General features: G+C 41.9%; 1 protein-coding gene across 6 annotated transcripts in view; it reads right to left on the minus strand.

The window, feature by feature from the left end:
* Positions 1-19,537, minus strand: part of LOC123772038 (suppressor of lurcher protein 1) — a 55,679-nt gene that overhangs the window by 30,122 nt on the left and 6,020 nt on the right. For all 6 annotated transcript variants that reach the window (XM_045764905.2, XM_069324312.1, XM_045764927.2 and 3 more), the window contains exon 2: positions 4,105-4,244. In XM_045764905.2, coding sequence (XP_045620861.2) covers positions 4,105-4,244 — 140 coding nt within the window. The remainder of the gene's footprint in view (positions 1-4,104; positions 4,245-19,537) is intronic.

Raw genomic sequence — 19,537 nt, forward strand, 5'->3', positions numbered from 1 at the left:
GCGTCACTTCCTGCCATCCTTGAACTGACTTGCTCCTTCCTTTTGTGCTCCGACGAGGCCTCCACGCCTTTCTTTTCGTGCCTTCGTGAGGGCGTGATGGAGGCCACGACGCCTTCCCTTTCGTGTTTTCGTGAGGGCGTGATGGAGGCCACGACACCTTCCCTTTCGTGTTTTCGTGAGGCCGTGATGGAGGCCACGACGCCTTCACTTTCGTGCCTTCGTGAGGGCATGATGGAGGCCACGACGCCTTCCCTTTCGTACCTTCGTGAGGGCATGATGGAGGCCACGACGCCTTCCCTTTCGTGCCTTCGCGAGGGCATGATGGAGGCCACGACGCCTTCCCTTTCGTGCCTTCGTGAGGGCATGATGGAGGCCACGACGCCTTCCCTTTCGTGCCTTCGTGAGGGCATGATGGAGGCCACGACGCCTTCCCTTTCGTGCCTTCGTGAGGGCATGATGGAGGCCACGACGCCTTCCCTTTCGCATCAAATTAACAAATCCACAAGGGCCGTGACGAGGGTTCGAACCTACGTCCGAGAGGATCCCAGACGCGCCATAATCGACTGAGCTACGACATGGTAAAAGAATTGCAACCGGGATTTCAACTGACCTCACACGGATCCTGCAGCCTCTCCGAGACACAAACCAGGGTTTTACACAATTCCCCCCATGCTCCCGGGCTGTCAATAAGCTATTTTACCTCTCCGCCCTTACTTCATTACACACAAATCACAATAGCGTGATGAAGGGCAGAGAGGTAGAATAGCTTATTGACATAGCTCGGGTGCATGGGGAGAATTATGTACAACCCTGGTTTGTCTCGGAGAGACTGCAGGATCCGTGTGAGGTCAGTTGAAATCCCGGTTGCAATTCTTTTACCATGTAGCTCAGTCGATTAAGGCAGCGTCTGGGATCCTTTCGGACGTAGGTTCGAACCCTTACCACGGCCCTTGTGGATTTATTCTGTGACTCATTTAGGTACTTAGGTTTCCATCTATGTACCCTCGTCCGTGTAATATCCATGCTGAACAGTCTGTCCTTGTCTACTCTGCCTCTATCCTAGAGTATTTTGTACGTGGCAATCATATCACCCTTGTTTCCTCTTCTAATGGCGTTACACTTGAAACCTTCTACCGAGTACTTCACACACTTCTGTTGTTCTCGGTGAATGTGTCCTATTCTATGCTCGGTTTCCTCACTTGTTCCAATATGTATTTACCTCCTGATAAGGCTGTGAAAGTACTTGGGTTGAGTCCTTGCTTTGGCTGCTTGTAATTTTCAAATTGCTTTTCTGCTTCCCTTGTGACTCTGAGGTACTGTGGTGAGGACACCACCCCTCACATTATTATCCCACAAGATCAATACCTCCGCCGCTCCTCCCACCGACAGGAAGCACTACGACCAAGAGCCTGGTGACACAAGAGCCAGGTGACACAAGAGCCTGGTGACAAGAACCTGGTCCGAGATTGTAATGTCTCTCATTAGCTCATCATTGTTAATAAATATCAGGTCCAGTGTGTTTTCGTTCCTAGTTGGTTCTGTAATCTGCTGACTGAGCGAGAATTTGTCACAATCTCAGTAGTTCTCTGACCTGTGGTTGGTTATTTCCAGGTTGATTTCCTGCTATAATGTTATTGTTTACTATTCTTCATTTTAAACTGGGTAGATAATATCTGGTACTGGGTTTGCTAGGTTATCAAGGATATTCTCTATTTAGTCAATCTGTTCAGTGAAATCCTCAACTGTTGCATGTGGCGGTTTGTACATTAGAATAGTAATTAGATTTATATTGTCTACTTTAATTCCAAGTAGAATCAACCAAGTACCTCTACCACCTCATTGGAGAGAGAGAGAGAGAGAGCGAGAGAGAGCGAGAGAGAGCGAGAGAGAGCGAGAGAGAGCGAGAGAGAGAGAGAGAGAGCGAGAGAGAGCGAGAGAGAGCGAGAGAGAGCGAGAGAGAGCGAGAGAGAGCGAGAGAGCGAGAGAGCGAGAGCGAGAGAGAGCGAGAGAGAGAGCGAGAGAGAGAGCGAGAGAGAGAGAGAGAGCGAGAGCGAGAGAGAGAGCGAGAGCGAGAGAGAGAGCGAGAGCGAGAGAGAGAGCGAGAGAGAGAGCGAGAGAGAGAGCGAGAGAGAGAGCGAGAGAGAGAGCGAGAAAGAGAGCGAGAGAGAGAGCGAGAAAGAGAGCGAGAGAGAGAGCGAGAGAGAGAGCGAGAGAGAGAGCGAGAGAGAGAGCGAGAGAGAGAGAGCGAGAGAGAGAGAGCGAGAGAGAGAGAGCGAGAGAGAGAGCGAGAGAGAGAGCGAGAGAGAGAGCGAGAGAGAGAGAGCGAGAGAGAGAGAGCGAGAGAGAGAGAGCGAGAGAGAGAGAGAGAGAGAGAGAGAGAGAGAGAGAGAGAGAGAGAGAGAGAGAGAGAGAGAGAGAGAGAGAGCAGGTGGTAGTGGGCTCCGTAGACTAGCAATAAATGTCTTCGACTTAAAGCCGTAATTAAAGCGGAAGCCATTTGGTAGAATTTTCTTTCACCTCATGCCTGTGTTCACTATGCAGTAGATAGGTAGCAGGGAGTTAGACAGCTTATATGTGCTGCATCCTGCCTCATGTCATGGTCCCCAAGCCAATATGCAGCTGAAAACTTCACATCCCCAGAAGGATTCGAACCCAGACAACCAGCCAGTAATGACTTTTGTACAGTCATGGTGGTCGAGTGGTTAAAGTAACAGGTACGCCTAGGTGCATAGTGCTCCTGGCTGTCTGGGTTCGAATCCTTCTGGGATATGGAGTTTTCAGTTGCATATTGGCTTGAGGATCATTCAAGCTTGTTCGCATATTATTATATTATATTATATTAATATATATATATATATATATATATATATATATATATATATATATATATATATATATATATATATATATATATATATATATATATACATACACACACACACGTGCTATACATACATTGGCTGTGGGAGTGGAAAGTTCTGAGCCTGCTAACACAAGCCGTCTACTTCTACCCATCAGTATAAACAAACAAAAATGAGATTGAGAGAGTAAAAGAAAGCAAAGGAGCGCGAGCGAGTGAAGGCGAGCACAACGAAATAAAGTTGAAAATTAGGAAAAAACACTCTGATCCCTGAAGAAGTGGACTTAAAGCTCTCAATGTCAATCTTGACCTACATATTGGTAGTCGCTTGGGCTTCAGAAATGTACCATTTACGAATAAAGAAAACTGCAGAAGGCCCATTGGTCCATGAAAAGCAGCTCCCATTGATCCGTGAAAAGCAGCTCCCATTGGTCCATGAAAAGCAGCTCCCATTGGTCCATGAAAAACAGCTCCCATTGGTCCATGAAAAACAGCTCCTATTGGTCCACGCGAGGCAGCTCCCATTGGTCCATGTGAAGCAGCTATTTATATCTACCCAAATTCACCCACATACATGTGTAACCTAGGCTTGAAACACTTCAGCGAGGACACTTCTAGTAAGTGGGTAGTATACGTGGTGGGAACACTACAAATGTATGACTGTAGGGGCAACACTACAAATTCAACACATTTCAAAAATACACTTCAGTATTGTCTCGGTATTGTACAGGTAAGATTTGCTGCCACAGAGGCTGACACAGACAGTGTCAGGGACCACAGACACGACTGATTCTTTGACTAATGGCTTTGTTGGTGGTGTTAAACTATACACCCTTACTTGCAACCTGGTACCGTTGACGTCTGAGCTATATCTGGGGCCTTGACGTCTGAGCTATATCTGGAGCGTTGACGTCTGAGGAATACGTCTGTGCTATATCTGGAGCGTTGACGTCTGAGCTATATCTGGAGCGTTGACGTCTGAGGAATACGTCTGTGCTATATCTGGGGCGTTGACGTCTGAGGAATACGTCTGTGCTATATCTGGGGCGTTGACGTCTGAGGAATACGTCTGTGCTATATCTGGAGCGTTGACGTCTGAGGAATACGCCTGTGCTATATCTGGGGCGTTGACGTTTGAGGAATACGTCTGTGCTATATCTGGAGCGTTGACGTCTGAGGAATACATCTGTGCTATATCAGGATGGTTGGAACCCATTGAGAAGACGGGCAAGCATGGTACTTACCATCATTGCCTCCTAAGCGTTTAGCTGACGCGTGCTGACAGTAGAACAGGTGCATGAGGGTCAGGACAATGATGAGGGTGGGGGAAGGCGCTTGCTGGCCCCCGCCGCTGACAGCTACAGCCGTCGACATCACCAGCCACCTGTCACCATAGCAAGACATGGTTTTAGGTTCACCTTATAGGAACGAAAAGTTGCAAGTAGCACGGGCTATGGTGAGCCCGTAGTGGACTTACCTGGCACAGGAGCGGTGCAAGTAGCACGGGCTATGATGAGCCCGTAGTGGACTTACCTGGCACAGGAGCGGGGCAAGTAGCACGGGTTATGGTGAGCCCGTAGTGTACTTACCTGGCACAGGAGCGGGGCAAGTAGCGCGGGCTATGGTGAGCCCGTAGTGTACTTACCTGGCACAGAAGCGGGGCTGTAACTGGGTCTAGCAAGACATTAATGAACACAAGGCCACCTTAATACAGCACTTCGGTAATTATCAGTAGAAAACACTTAGCCGTGACAACCATATAGCAATTAAAAGGGATACGAGGATAAGGATTTGGGATAGAGGCAAGGAATAGTGCCCAATCACTCAAGACGGGCAAAGATTGAACGCCGACTGGCAAAAGCGAAACGGGAGCTCTATTGCCCAGGCCAAGTGGTTGGACAACCTTAACACAACGCATGTATGCATGCACTAAGCCTGAGGGTATATAGCACCGCCTGTGGTACAAAGTCAAGAATTCCAAAATATTCATAATGCGTACACAACATGATGTGACAAGAGTTCGATCCCATTGCATTGCCTCAGTATTGTCTCATAAATCAGGTTGTTGTGGTTCACTCTGCATCATCCCAGATGGCGCTTGGTGAACAACAGAAGACGAGCGGCGTCACAGATCACGTGTCAAAGGATTTGACCGAGGAGCGAGTGAAGTAAAAGGGACATCAGGACATCCTATGAGGAGGTATCTGGCTAACTGGGACAATACAGTGATGTACTCAAACTGCACCTAGTCCTGACTACCACCACCTAGTTGTAGTGACCAAAGATACGCTACGTCACCTCCAATTAAGAACAGGCAGTTTCGTCTCCCCAGAATATTAAGTATTGCGTGTTATAGACCATTGACGTCACTGCCCATTGTTACGTTATAACATCAATGCGCATGTTGTATTATGTAACGTCTTAACGTCAATTTATGCATCAAATACTAAAGCGCCCTCATAGCCAGCAACTTAGAAATCCCCAACGTCAAAATATGGTGTACTATAAATCATAGAGGCTCGCAAAACTGACGCGATGTCCCGTTTTCTTTTCGCGAGCTCTCGGTTATGTTAGGTTTGGGCAATTTAGTACATCAGTTTAGTGACTGTGACAACTCGAGAAGACGGGCTACGTATTATATGCCTCTGCCTCGATAGGTTTGGTGGGTTGTATGGGTTCGTACGTGTCTGGTTAGGATAAGTAATTGCATTTTGCGGAGTGACAGATCAAACACCGAAGAATTAAACAGTCACTATACAATATTACTCTCCAGTAATTTTAAACATTAAAACCACAATCATGAATGAGGGAAACACGCCAAGACACACTCAACGTTCCAAGACTAGCAGAGAGCAGCAACACTCACCAGGTATTCCTATGGTCAACAGTCTTGGTGTGTGCGCGACCCGTCCTCTTAAAATAACGTTGCTTTTCGCTCGTATGCGCGCTATGGCCAAAAATTTGAAATGAAATCGGCTCACGAAAGTGACGTACTCTCCCGTTTTCTGTTTGAGTCCTCCGGCTTACTCGGTTAGGTTAGGAGAGGAAACTTTCAATTGATGGTTTTCGTGATGTTTTGAAACCTTAGAAGAATTTCTTTCCCTCCTAGCCTACCAGGGGGACCGTTAACTTGCTGCTTTGAAAAGAAAAAATACGAAATTTATTTTCAATTAATTTTTCATTTTCAAATTACGTCCATTTTCGGCCATACGGGTAAACGGCCAAATTCAGACGTAATTTATAAAGAGGACAGGTTGGTGTGTGCACATCTTGGAGTTTGTGACACATGGGTGCCAACTGTACAGCGGGCAATGGTATGATTCCCAACTTCAGTGATACCAACTTTATTGCCTAGAGCTTCCTCGCTGACAACTTCCAGTTATGACAAGTTGGCGAGTCGTGACAAGTTGGTAAGGGAGTTCCTCAACCTGTCACAACCACAGTACAGACAAGACAGTGTCTTGTCCTCTGCTGTACAAATGTGCGCACAGTCCATTAACATGACTGGTCAAATGTTCGTTAACCGAGCCGCCAAATCCCCTATTTATGAGAGGAAAACGCTTTACACATTAACCCGGCCACATCAACGAAGGCCAATGTTTATTCCATAAGGCCCCCAAACCCCCCTGTTTATGAATAAAACACCGCTTACACACTAATCATAACTGATGACGTTCCAACATTTTTCGAACAGTGCTTCGCTGGCGACCTCTGTTCGAATTGCAACTTTCGAAAGTTTCGCCCACACACTACAAATATAAATAATTGCCAACAGAACGTCAACACCAAACCTAACCCGCGCGTAATTATGCAATATACTAATATACAATATTAATTTATATTTAAAAACCAAAATCCTATTTTGAATGAATAGAATAAAATTTATTGGGGTCGGGCACATCATAGACGAGTACAGCCTGAGAACGGGTGCTGCAAACCAATCACAATGGGAATCTAAAATTAAAAATGACAAGGTATAAAAAAAACCTATAGAGCTATTAATGATGAAACGTACAAAATATACGGCCAGTTGTACCCACTAAAATTTTCTGGTTTTGTACAATAGGAACACTACAAATGGCGCTGCAAAATGTAATCTTGGGCTAGTAACAATCCATAGTGGCTATATGTACAATTGATTGTGGATCACAAATTGCAAAATTGATAAAATCAACACTCCAGCCTCTTAACCCAAACCTTGTAAAGCACAAAACCAGTGTAAAAATGCAGATATTCGCAACAAAATTATTGACAAAACCGAGAGGTTCTAAGCTACGAGGTAAAGTTAATGGAACTAAATCTCACAACCCTAAAGGAGAGAATAAAGAGGGGGACATGATCACGATATACAAAATACCGAGATACTGAAAGGAAGAGACAAAGATGTACAGGGGCAGCCTCTCTAAACTGATAGAAGGCAGGACAATAGTATATAGTTAGAAACTGGAAACTCAAATAAGTAATGTAAGGAAATACTCGTAACCAGGACGGGAGGACAACAAGCGGATTGCACAGAGTAGAAGAAGTTGTGGAAACCACCTCCATCCGTAACTAAGACCAAATGTGAAGATGAATTCGAACGTCAAGAAAGTTAAATTGTAACGCAACAAGGAGCCGGGCATGAAGAGCTAGACCTCACTTCCCCACAGACACTGTTAGGTAAGCACAGGCTTGCTCCTTACCGCTACCCAACCAGTTTCCCTTATCTGCTACCAACCATACACACGGCATCAGCATCATTTCCAACTGCAGTGCCATATATAAACGGAGTGGCAGTGGTTGCATCATTAGGCTACAGTCCTGGGCGCTGAGACCAGGAGCGGCGGAGGCAGGAGACGGAGAGGGACTAACTTTACGGCCCAGCTGCCTTACGTCTTAAAAGGAGGAAACTGATAAAATGTTGGTTTTTCAGAAGCAAGCGGCCAGCGGTGGCAAGTTAATACTTCCGGAGACTGGAAATTCTTCCAGCGACTGAACGCTATCTCGAGTATTTGTGTTGCTATATCGTGAATATATGCAACGAGGAAACAGTAAGGCAAGCAACTGCTAAGGCAGAATGACTACATAGCATATGAGAGGGATACGACGACAAGGAATTGGAATATGAGGCCGGTGAAAAAAGAATAATGCCTAACCACTTTGATCATCGGGATTGAACTTCGACCATGCAAGAAGCGAGACTGCCTCTGTAAAATTAATTAATTAATTATATATATATATATATATATATATATATATATATATATATATATATATATATATATATATATATATATATATATATATGTATATATATATGTATATATGTATATATATATATATATATATATATATATATATATATATATATATATATGTATATATATATGTATATATGTATATATGTATATGTATATATGTATATATATATGTATACATATATATATATATGTATATATATATATGTATATATATATATATGTATATATATATATGTATATATATATATATATATATGTATACATATATATATTATATATATGCATATATATACATACATATATATATATATATATACATACATATATTATATATACATACATATATATACATACATATATTATATATACATATATTATATATACATACATATATATACATACATATACATACATTATATATATATATATATATATATATATATATATATATATATATATATATATATATATATAATATATATCGGTCAGTCTGGTGTTGACAAAGGCTTTAACAAAGCCGAAACGTTCACCTCATTTCATATTTCTCTGTGGATTTTCCGCATATTATTATATATATATATATATATATATATATATATATATATATATATATATATATATATATATATATATATATATATATATTATTAAATATGACCGAAAAAGTAAGATTAATAATTCTAACACGAATTTTCTCAATCTTTCGTATATTACGCTTCACTGTTGGAGGTAAATCAAAAATCACTTCTCCAAAATTCATTTTTATTTCTAGTCTGACGCGACACGGGCGCGTTTCGTAAAACTTATTACATTTTCAAAGACTTCACAAATACACAACTGATTAGAACTTACGTCTCTCTGATATTATATCTACATTTGAGTGAGGTGGGAAGGGTGATGTGGCATTAACACAAGACAGAACAGGAGGGGATATTAATAGGGTATTAAAAGTATCAACACAAGACAGAACAGAAACAATGGGTATTGAATAGAAGTGTTTGTAGAAAGCCTATTGGTCCATATTTCTTGATGCTTCTATATTGGAGCGGAGTCTTGAGGTGGGTAGAATATAGTTGTGCAATAATTGGCTGTTGATTGCTGGTGTTGACTTCTTGATGTGTAGTGCCTCGCAAACGTCAAGCCGCCTGCTATCGCTGTATCTATCGATGATTTCTGTGTTTACTAGGATTTCTCTGGCGATGGTTTGGTTATGGGAAGAGATTATATGTTCCTTAATGGAGCCCTGTTGCTTATGCATCGTTAAACGCCTAGAAAGAGATGTTGTTGTCTTGCCTATATACTGGGTTTTTTGGAGCTTACAGTCCCCAAGTGGGCATTTGAAGGCATAGACGACGTTAGTCTCTTTTAAAGCGTTCTGTTTTGTGTCTGGAGAGTTTCTCATGAGTAGGCTGGCCGTTTTTCTGGTTTTATAGTAAATCGTCAGTTGTATCCTCTGATTTTTGTCTGTAGGGATAACGTTTCTATTAACAATATCTTTCAGGACCCTTTCCTCCGTTTTATGAGCTGTGGAAAAGAAGTTCCTGTAAAATAGTCTAATAGGGGGTATAGGTGTTGTGTTAGTTGTCTCTTCAGAGGTTGCATGGCTTTTCACTTTCCTTCTTATGATGTCTTCGATGAAACCATTGGAGAAGCCGTTATTGACTAGGACCTGCCTTACCCTACAGAGTTCTTCGTCGACTTGCTTCCATTCTGAGCTGTGGCTGAGAGCACGGTCGACGTATGCGTTAACAACACTCCTCTTGTACCTGTCGGGGCAGTCGCTGTTGGCATTTAGGCACATTCCTGTTTGTTTCCTTAGTGTAGATTGCAGTGTGGAAACCTCCGCCCTTTTCCATGACTGTTACATCTAGAAAAGGCAGCTTCCCATCCTTTTCCGTCTCGTAAGTGAAACGCAGCACGGAACTCTGCTCAAATGCCTCCTTCAGCTCCTGCAGATGTCTGACATCAGGTACCTGTGTAAAAATGTCGTCAACATACCTGCAGTATATGGCCGGTTTCAAGTTCATGTCGACTAAGACTTTTTGCTCGATGGTACCCATGTAGAAGTTTGCAAACAGGACACCTAGGGGAGAACCCATGGCGACCCCATCTACTTGCTTATACATGTGCCCATCCGGGCTCAAGAAGGGTGCCTCTTTAGTACAAGCTTGGAGTAGTTTCCTCAGAATACTTTCTGGCATGTCAAGAGGAGTACAGGCTGGATCACGATACACTCTGTCGGCTATCATTCCGATTGTCTCGTCCACAGGTACGTTGGTAAACAGCGATTCTACGTCCAACGAGGCTCTTATCCCTGTGGCCCGTGTGCCCCGCAGTAAGTCCACAAATTCCTTTGGAGACTTCAGGCTGAAGGCGCAAGGAACATAAGGAGTCAGCAGGCCGTTGAGTCGCTTCGCCAGTCTGTACGTGGGTGTGGGTATCTGGCTAATGATTGGCCGAAGTGGGTTTCCAGGCTTGTGCGTCTTGACATTTCCATACGCATATCCAGGTTTATATTCCCCAATGATCTTTGGCAGGTGGAGTCCGGATTTCTTGGCGTTCACAGTTTCGATCAGTTTGTTGACCTTTGCTTTTAATTCGGCTGTAGTGTCCTTCGTTACCCTTTGGAACTTAGTTTGGTCAGAGAGCATTGAACAACACCTCGACATCCTCACAGACCAACATCACCTCAGCACTGAAACAAGGATTATCAAGAAACTAACAACATTATATGGAGGACCTATGGCAATTCCACGACCAAGAGATGGCTTCCTGAACCTTGCAGGAATTAACCTCACTGAGGACCAAGTCACTCTCCTAAATCTGGGCATAAACTGTCATGGTATGTCCAGACCGAGTGAAATGGCCCGGAAAGTAGAGTTGGAAATTCTGTTGGACGACATATTCGACCTCGAGACACAAAAGAAGGTCACTACCAAAGATACCTTACAAGCAGAACTTATTGCAGGAGGAGGAAAGAATCGAGGCAACTACAGAAGCACCATACTGTCCCCCGAGCTTAAAGCGGCAGCTAAAAGCCTTCGTGAGAACAAGGAGATAGTTGTCAGGAGAGGTGACAAGTCGCCAATATATGTTGTCGGAAAATCCGACACCATTTAATATATCATACAGATAATAGCTGTGTTGTATAAACAAGTTACCCATAGAAAACGTAACTTTTAGTGGAATTACCGTCTAAAGAAAACGGGATATCATCACCACATACTATTATAATTCACCAGCTATTCTGCTGGGAATTATTCTTAAATACATTAGTCTTTGGACTTTACCATCATAAAAACATCTTATATAAATTAACTTAATTATCAATATTAAAGTAGAGTAAATGTGACCCTTCTATCACTTTCTGAAATCTGGACAAAGTAGGCCAGGCGTCAGGGAGGAAGGAGGGAGCCATTGTTGTGTCACCTCCGAGACGTGTGGAGCAAATTTGGCTCCTATCATTCTGGACAATGTCGGCCAGTAATGTCAATAGTATGGAGTGTTAAACAGTCATTGTTTTATACTAGACCAGAGGCTCACACGGGAGCAAATTCGGCTCCTGTTAATTTACTTGGACGTAGTGTTATGGAAACCAAAGGTACCATCTCCAACACGATGTCTACAATTCAAGTTAAGTCTATCCGAAACCCGTTTATCATTCATTTATGGCCATTAATGTCAGGATATAGGGTGACCCGGTTAGATCACGTGGAAGCCTCAAACTAAAGGTAATTAAGCCAGGTCTTTAATGTTCCATGTACAGTTTTCTCTGATATAGCTTGTCATATATAGGATTCTGGCTTCACAGCTAGCGCACTTTTGACAGGTCAAGACGAGGATGCAAGATTTGTGCACCAGTTACTGGGTGATATGGAAGCTACCTCAAAGAGGATAATTTGGTGTCTACACCCTAGTTATACCTGGTGGACTAACCTGCTGTACTATAAGATAAGGAACCTTTTCAATGTATGTAGTTACTGTAGTTTGATTGGCTGCATATATTCATTTATAAACCCCCCTAATGTGTAGAGGATCGATTTGTGAGATTATGACATTATTGCAGAAATACAGTCCACTTATCATTATACAAATTGCTATCGAAGTATATAAATTAACGTAAATATAAATTCATATAAATTAAATAAATATAAATCTCACAGGTCGGTTCCCACATTATTTGGTCATCTTCGAGCCGGATGACGGATTATTTGATCCTTTGAACCCACATTTGGTCATCTTAGTACCGGATGAACCAGTTATCCAGTGGATTCATTAAATATACTAGTGCAGTGTTATTTAAACAAAGGCCAGCAGTCAAGACGGCAGCCTAGCCTGGAGGGAGCTCAGGAGCCTCCCTCAGCCCAGTTCAGCTTCGTCAGCGGTTTCATGCACACCCACAGATATTTGGTGGCGTGTTATTTCGTGAAATGACAGCGCTAATATAGAAGCCAGCCAAAGTAGTGGCTGTGGTGTCGCGTGATTGTTTACGGATTTCGTGGTGTTACATTTCGCGAGAGATTATCTACGAATTTTGTGGAGTTTATTTCGCGAGGTCACAAATAATATTTAATACTTCTAGATAATATTAGAAGTTTCATAGAGGCAATTAAGAGGCTATTATCAATAATTGTGTATATTATTTCTCCAAATAGAGAATTATTTAATATATATTGCACTAGTGATCTCAATATAATATTTACTAATTGCCAACCCACAACAGGGTAGGATATTAACCATTGACTAGTTGAACTATTATCGTTCATCCTAGTCCCATTATTACCATAGTCAGTTGTACTATATTGATCAACCTAACACCATTAATGAATGGTCCAGACCCTATTTTGGGTGTAATTTTTATCAACTCGAGTTGAGTTGTATATATAATAATTTACTTATGATCATTACACCTTTGAGTGATTAATTAGTGTCTCTACCATCCTAGGGTGATATAGAAGAGCTAACCTAAAGGTACTTCCAGTGACACTGGTTTATCACTCAAATCATTAGTGTGTATGATTGTATATATATAATGTGTATTAATTTTAAGTGCTAACCTCTAGTAGAGGTAGGATTATTGCCTAGTGAGTGCAGAATTTGACCCTAGGCTATCATTAGAGTTTGTTCAGTATTATGAGCGACCCAAGTACAAGTCCCACAAGGCTTCACCAACTAGCCAGTATGGATAATGCAGGGAGAATGAAAAGAACCCTTGCAGGTCTTAAAGGCCACTTAACAAGACAGATCAAGAAATGTGAAGATTTGTCACAACAATCAACAGTTGATTATGCTGACCTGGAAAGCTATTATCAAGCAGCTGCAGGTAAATTTAAGCAAATCAAATGTCAAATAGCAACATATGTGGCTGAACTTGCCAACACCAATTTATCAGAAACAGAAATAGACGACATTATGGTTGATCTTGCGAATTATGAAGATCACACTCAGGCCACGTTGCAGCCTTATGTCAAATTAATTGCCCAGAACAAGGCAACAACAACAACAACAGTTGCATCTAATACGAGTCAAGCAGAAGCTCGACTCCCTCCAATTAATTTACCCACTTTCTCAGGAAAAGATGAGGAAGATTGGGACGAATTTTGGAACAAATTCGTTGACCTTGTAGACTCAAAACAATCTTTACCAAAGAGTAGTAAATTCTCTTATTTGCAAGGCCAATTATCAGGTGAGGCTAAAACAGTAGTATCCCATCTGAGATTAACTAATGACGGCTATGATCTGGCAGTAAAACTCCTCAAGGATAATTATGCTGATCCAGAAGTAAGAACATCACATTTAGTTCATGAGCTGTTGCATTTACCCCCACCGGAGGCTTCAGCTGATTCACTCCAAGTCTTCAAGCTGGAGGTAGAATCATTGATCAATGCCCTCAGCCTGACAGCAGATACAAACGGGGCTGAGTGGGTCTTGAAAATAATTGTCCAGGAGAAAATACCTAGGGACATATTGAGACAAATGAGTGCTCATTACAATAAAAGCATCTTATCTATGAATGAAATATCTGAAGGTTTAAAGTCAGTAGTTCATCAATTACGAACACATGACAAATTAAAACCACCAAGTAAACCCTCAGAAACCAATAATAGTAAACCACAGAGTACCAAAGGTACTCCAAATCAATCTAGACAATATAATTCAACACCAAAGTGGAACAGTAGCAGTGTGGGCGCATATGCAGTGGGACCCTCCAAGCCTATAGTTACTGTGTCACCCAAGAACGTGACACCAAAGGGTACTGGAAGCTATGGAACATGTTTGTTCTGCAATGAGAAACATTCAATGTACCACTGCTCTAATTTTCCTGATAGTGACGCCCGTGTTGAGCGACTCAAAGATTTGCAACATTGCACGAGGTGCCTCAGGAAACATATCAAGGACTGTGATACCCAATTACACACCTGTAATAGGTGTAACAAAGGTCAGCACCATGCAGCATTGTGCAGAGACACCAAAACAACGTATCCAAACCCCAAGGTGGAAGATAGCATTCCCACCACAGTACAGTACTGCAAGGTGCAACAAACAAAGAGTGTCCAATCGGCAAAGTCTAAAGGTAATACGACTTTGCCTACTGCCCAAATTACCATCCTGAATAAGAGGGCCAAGGTCCATACCCAAGGGTTGTATGACCAAGGATCCCAGAGAACATACATCACTAAAAGGTTGGCAGATGAATTACAATTAAGGCCTGTAGCCCAGATGTCATTCAACATCTCAGGGTTTGTAACAGATGCAGGACCTCAAGTCTACCAGGTGGTACAACCATCAGTACGCTTAGGCAGGTACGTCTGTCGAGTACAAGCCATTGTGGTGGACAAAATACCAGTAGACCTACAAGTTCAAGGTCTGAGAGCAACAGCCAAATTCCTGAGAAATAGAGGAATAAAATTGGCAGATAATATTAAGTCTGATCACCTCACTGACTTCGGTCTCCTTGTTGGGACAGACTATTGTCATCGATTCATCGGTAGCCCTACTAAATATCAGGGTATAACCATGTTAAACTCTGCAGGAGGTAAATTACTCTCAGGCCCAGTATCAAGCCTGAGGAGACCTATGCCTGCAGATAAACAATACCAATAGAATCTGAATTTGTCAGCTGATTATATTTCTCCAGTAGCATTATACTAAGGAGATTACAGCTGACTATAGTAACAGAGGTTGATGTTAGTATCATCATTTAAAGCTGGAGATGAGTTCATGAGGCCTCAGTGGCAAATCAGTGAACAGTAGCCTAAAACAGCTACAAGTCACTGCGACCAATGTCACTGAACCCACTGCAGTCTCGGAACCATACTTTACTTTAATGATGAGCTATTCAATCTTCTGAAACAATTAACTAAATTAAACCCCAATAAATCTGATGACTGATTTGATACATTTATTATTTAATCAAGATGTATTCCATGGGCCTCAGTGTTTATATATCAGTGACCAGTTACCTGAACAAACTTCAAGTTATATCTAATGTCACTGATCTCACTGCAGTCCCTGAATCATACTTGACTGTAGTACTTGATCACATCCAGTCTTCTGGGTTAAATAATATGTAATAAGGCTTGAATATTAGCCTTTCAAGAGTTGACAGGGAAATGAAATCGCATTAGACTTCTAACCCCTGCAACTCTAGTACGGGACATCCGTCCTGTACGAACAGACGCACAAATGTGTGATTACTAACAACTAACATCAAATTAATCTAATAATCCGAAGGAGGAGTATCGGTGTTCGTCTGTTCTAAATAGGACTTCGACCCGTGAGCAGCCCCCTGGGTAATTATGTCGGAAAATCCGACACCATTTAATATATCATACAGATAATAGCTGTGTTGTATAAACAAGTTACCCATAGAAAACGTAACTTTTAGTGGAATTACCGTCTAAAGAAAATGGGATATCATCACCACATACTATTATAATTCACCAGCTATTCTGCTGGGAATTATTCTTAAATACATTAGTCTTTGGACTTTACCATCATAAAAACATCTTATATAAATTAACTTAATTATCAATATTAAAGTAGAGTAAATGTGACCCTTCTATCACTTTCTGAAATCTGGACAAAGTAGGCCAGGCGTCAGGGAGGAAGGAGGGAGCCATTGTTGTGTCACCTCCGAGACGTGTGGAGCAAATTTGGCTCCTATCATTCTGGACAATGTCGGCCAGTAACGTCAATAGTATGGAGTGTTAAACAGTCATTGTTTTATACTAGACCAGAGGCTCACACGGGAGCAAATTCGGCTCCTGTTAATTTACTTGGACGTAGTGTTATGGAAACCAAAGGTACCATCTCCAACACGATGTCTACAATTCAAGTTAAGTCTATCCGAAACCCGTTTATCATTCATTTATGACCATTAATGTCAGGATATAGGGTGACCCGGTTAGATCACGTGGAAGCCTCAAACTAAAGGTAATTAAGCCAGGTCTTTAATGTTCCATGTACAGTTTTCTCTGATATAGCTTGTCATATATAGGATTCTGGCTTCACAGCTAGCGCACTTTTGACAGGTCAAGACGAGGATGCAAGATTTGTGCACCAGTTACTGGGTGATATGGAAGCTACCTCAAAGAGGATAATTTGGTGTCTACACCCTAGTTATACCTGGTGGACTAACCTGCTGTACTATAAGATAAGGAACCTTTTCAATGTATGTAGTTACTGTAGTTTGATTGGCTGCATATATTCATTTATAAACCCCCCTAATGTGTAGAGGATCGATTTGTGAGATTATGACATTATTGCAGAAATACAGTCCACTTATCATTATACAAATTGCTATCGAAGTATATAAATTAACGTAAATATAAATTCATATAAATTAAATAAATATAAATCTCACAGGTCGGTTCCCACATATGTCATTCTTAAAAAAGACGAATATCTGGCGAAAATGAACATCATACTCTCTGACCAAACTAAGTTCCAAAGGGTAACGAAGGACACTACAGCCGAATTAAAAGCAAAGGTCAACAAACTGATCGAAACTGTGAACGCCAAGAAATCCGGACTCCACCTGCCAAAGATCATTGGGGAATATAAACCTGGATATGCGTATGGAAATGTCAAGACGCACAAGCCTGGAAACCCACTTCGGCCAATCATTAGCCAGATACCCACACCCACGTACAGACTGGCGAAGCGACTCAACGGCCTGCTGACTCCTTATGTTCCTTGCGCCTTCAGCCTGAAGTCTCCAAAGGAATTTGTGGACTTACTGCGGGGCACACGGGCCACAGGGATAAGAGCCTCGTTGGACGTAGAATCGCTGTTTACCAACGTACCTGTGGACGAGACAATCGGAATGATAGCCGACAGAGTGTATCGTGATCCAGCCTGTACTCCTCTTGACATGCCAGAAAGTATTCTGAGGAAACTACTCCAAGCTTGTACTAAAGAGGCACCCTTCTTGAGCCCGGATGGGCACATGTATAAACAAGTAGATGGGGTCGCCATGGGTTCTCCCCTAGGTGTCCTGTTTGCAAACTTCTACATGGGTACCATCGAGCAAAAAGTCTTAGTCGACATGAACTTGAAACCGGCCATATACTGCAGGTATGTTGACGACATTTTTACACAGGTACCTGATGTCAGACATCTGCAGGAGCTGAAGGAGGCATTTGAGCAGAGTTTCGTGCTGCGTTTCACTTACGAGACGGAAAAGGATGGGAAGCTGCCTTTTCTAGATGTAACAGTCATGGAAAAGGGCGGAGGTTTCCACACTGCAGTCTATACTAAGGAAACAAACATAGGAATGTGCCTAAATGCCAACAGCGACTGCCCCGACAGGTACAAGAGGAGTGTTGTTAACGCATACGTCGACCGTGCTCTCAGCCACAGCTCAGAATGGAAGCAAGTCGACGAAGAACTCTGTAGGGTAAGGCAGGTCCTAGTCAATAACGGCTTCTCCAATGGTTTCATCGAAGACATCATAAGAAGGAAAGTGAAAAGCCATGCAACCTCTGAAGAGACAACTAACACAACACCTATACCCCCTATTAGACTATTTTACAGGAACTTCTTTTCCACAGCTCATAAAACGGAGGAAAGGGTCCTGAAAGATATTGTTAATAGAAACGTTATCCCTATAGACAAAAATCAGAGGATACAACTGACGATTTACTATAAAACCAGAAAAACGGCCAGCCTACTCATGAGAAACTCTCCAGACACAAAACAGAACGCTTTAAAAGAGACTAACGTCGTCTATGCCTTCAAATGCCCACTTGGGGACTGTAAGCTCCAAAAAACCCAGTATATAGGCAAGACAACAACATCTCTTTCTAGGCGTTTAACGATGCATAAGCAACAGGGCTCCATTAAGGAACATATAATCTCTTCCCATAACCAAACCATCGCCAGAGAAATCCTAGTAAACAACACAGAAATCATCGATAGATACAGCGATAGCAGGCGGCTTGACGTTTGCGAGGCACTACACATCAAGAAGTCAACACCAGCAATCAACAGCCAATTATTGCACAACTATATTCTACCCACCTCAAGACTCCGCTCCAATATAGAAGCATCAAGAAATATGGACCAATAGGCTTTCTACAAACACTTCTATTCAATACCCATTGTTTCTGTTCTGTCTTGTGTTGATACTTTTAATACCCTATTAATATCCCCTCCTGTTCTGTCTTGTGTTAATGCCACATCACCCTTCCCACCTCACTCAAATGTAGATATAATATCAGAGAGACGTAAGTTCTAATCAGTTGTGTATTTGTGAAGTCTTTGAAAATGTAATAAGTTTTACGAAACGCGCCCGTGTCGCGTCAGACTAGAAATAAAAATGAATTTTGGAGAAGTGATTTTTGATTTACCTCCAACAGTGAAGCGTAATGTACGAAAGATTGAGAAAATTCGTGTTAGAATTATTAATCTTACTTTTTCGGTCATATTTAATAATATATGTCTACAGGAAAGACTGCTACCAAAATATACTAATATATATATATATATATATATATATTACTGTATATATTACACAACTTACACACCCTCGACATTCCATTAATGAATTTTACATAAAGTCTTACATGACTTGCACAACATTTAGCGCGCCAACCGTCGCTTTTACTATAAAACAAGACTAAAAAGATTAAGTTCATTAAAATTCACTTACCGTCTCTCTCTGGCTCAAGGAAAGTGCCGGAAGCTCGTGCTAATCCGCCTCTGGGCACTCTGGGCCAGGGTCACACAGTGCCAATGGACAAGCGGCAGGCACGAGCCAATTTAATTCAGTTTCAGGGAAATAAATATACTGTTTCTTGGATAATGCTTCGCTGACTATCTCTTTTTGAATCTCAACGCTGTAAATTCTTCACCCACTAACTTCAAATAAAAATAATCGCCAACAGAACCTAACCTAATAACGCCTATATACACACATGCTAATATATATTAA

The sequence above is a fragment of the Procambarus clarkii genome, chromosome 14 (genome assembly GCF_040958095.1).
Source record: "Procambarus clarkii isolate CNS0578487 chromosome 14, FALCON_Pclarkii_2.0, whole genome shotgun sequence".
In the NCBI taxonomy this organism is placed as follows: domain Eukaryota; kingdom Metazoa; phylum Arthropoda; class Malacostraca; order Decapoda; family Cambaridae; genus Procambarus; species Procambarus clarkii.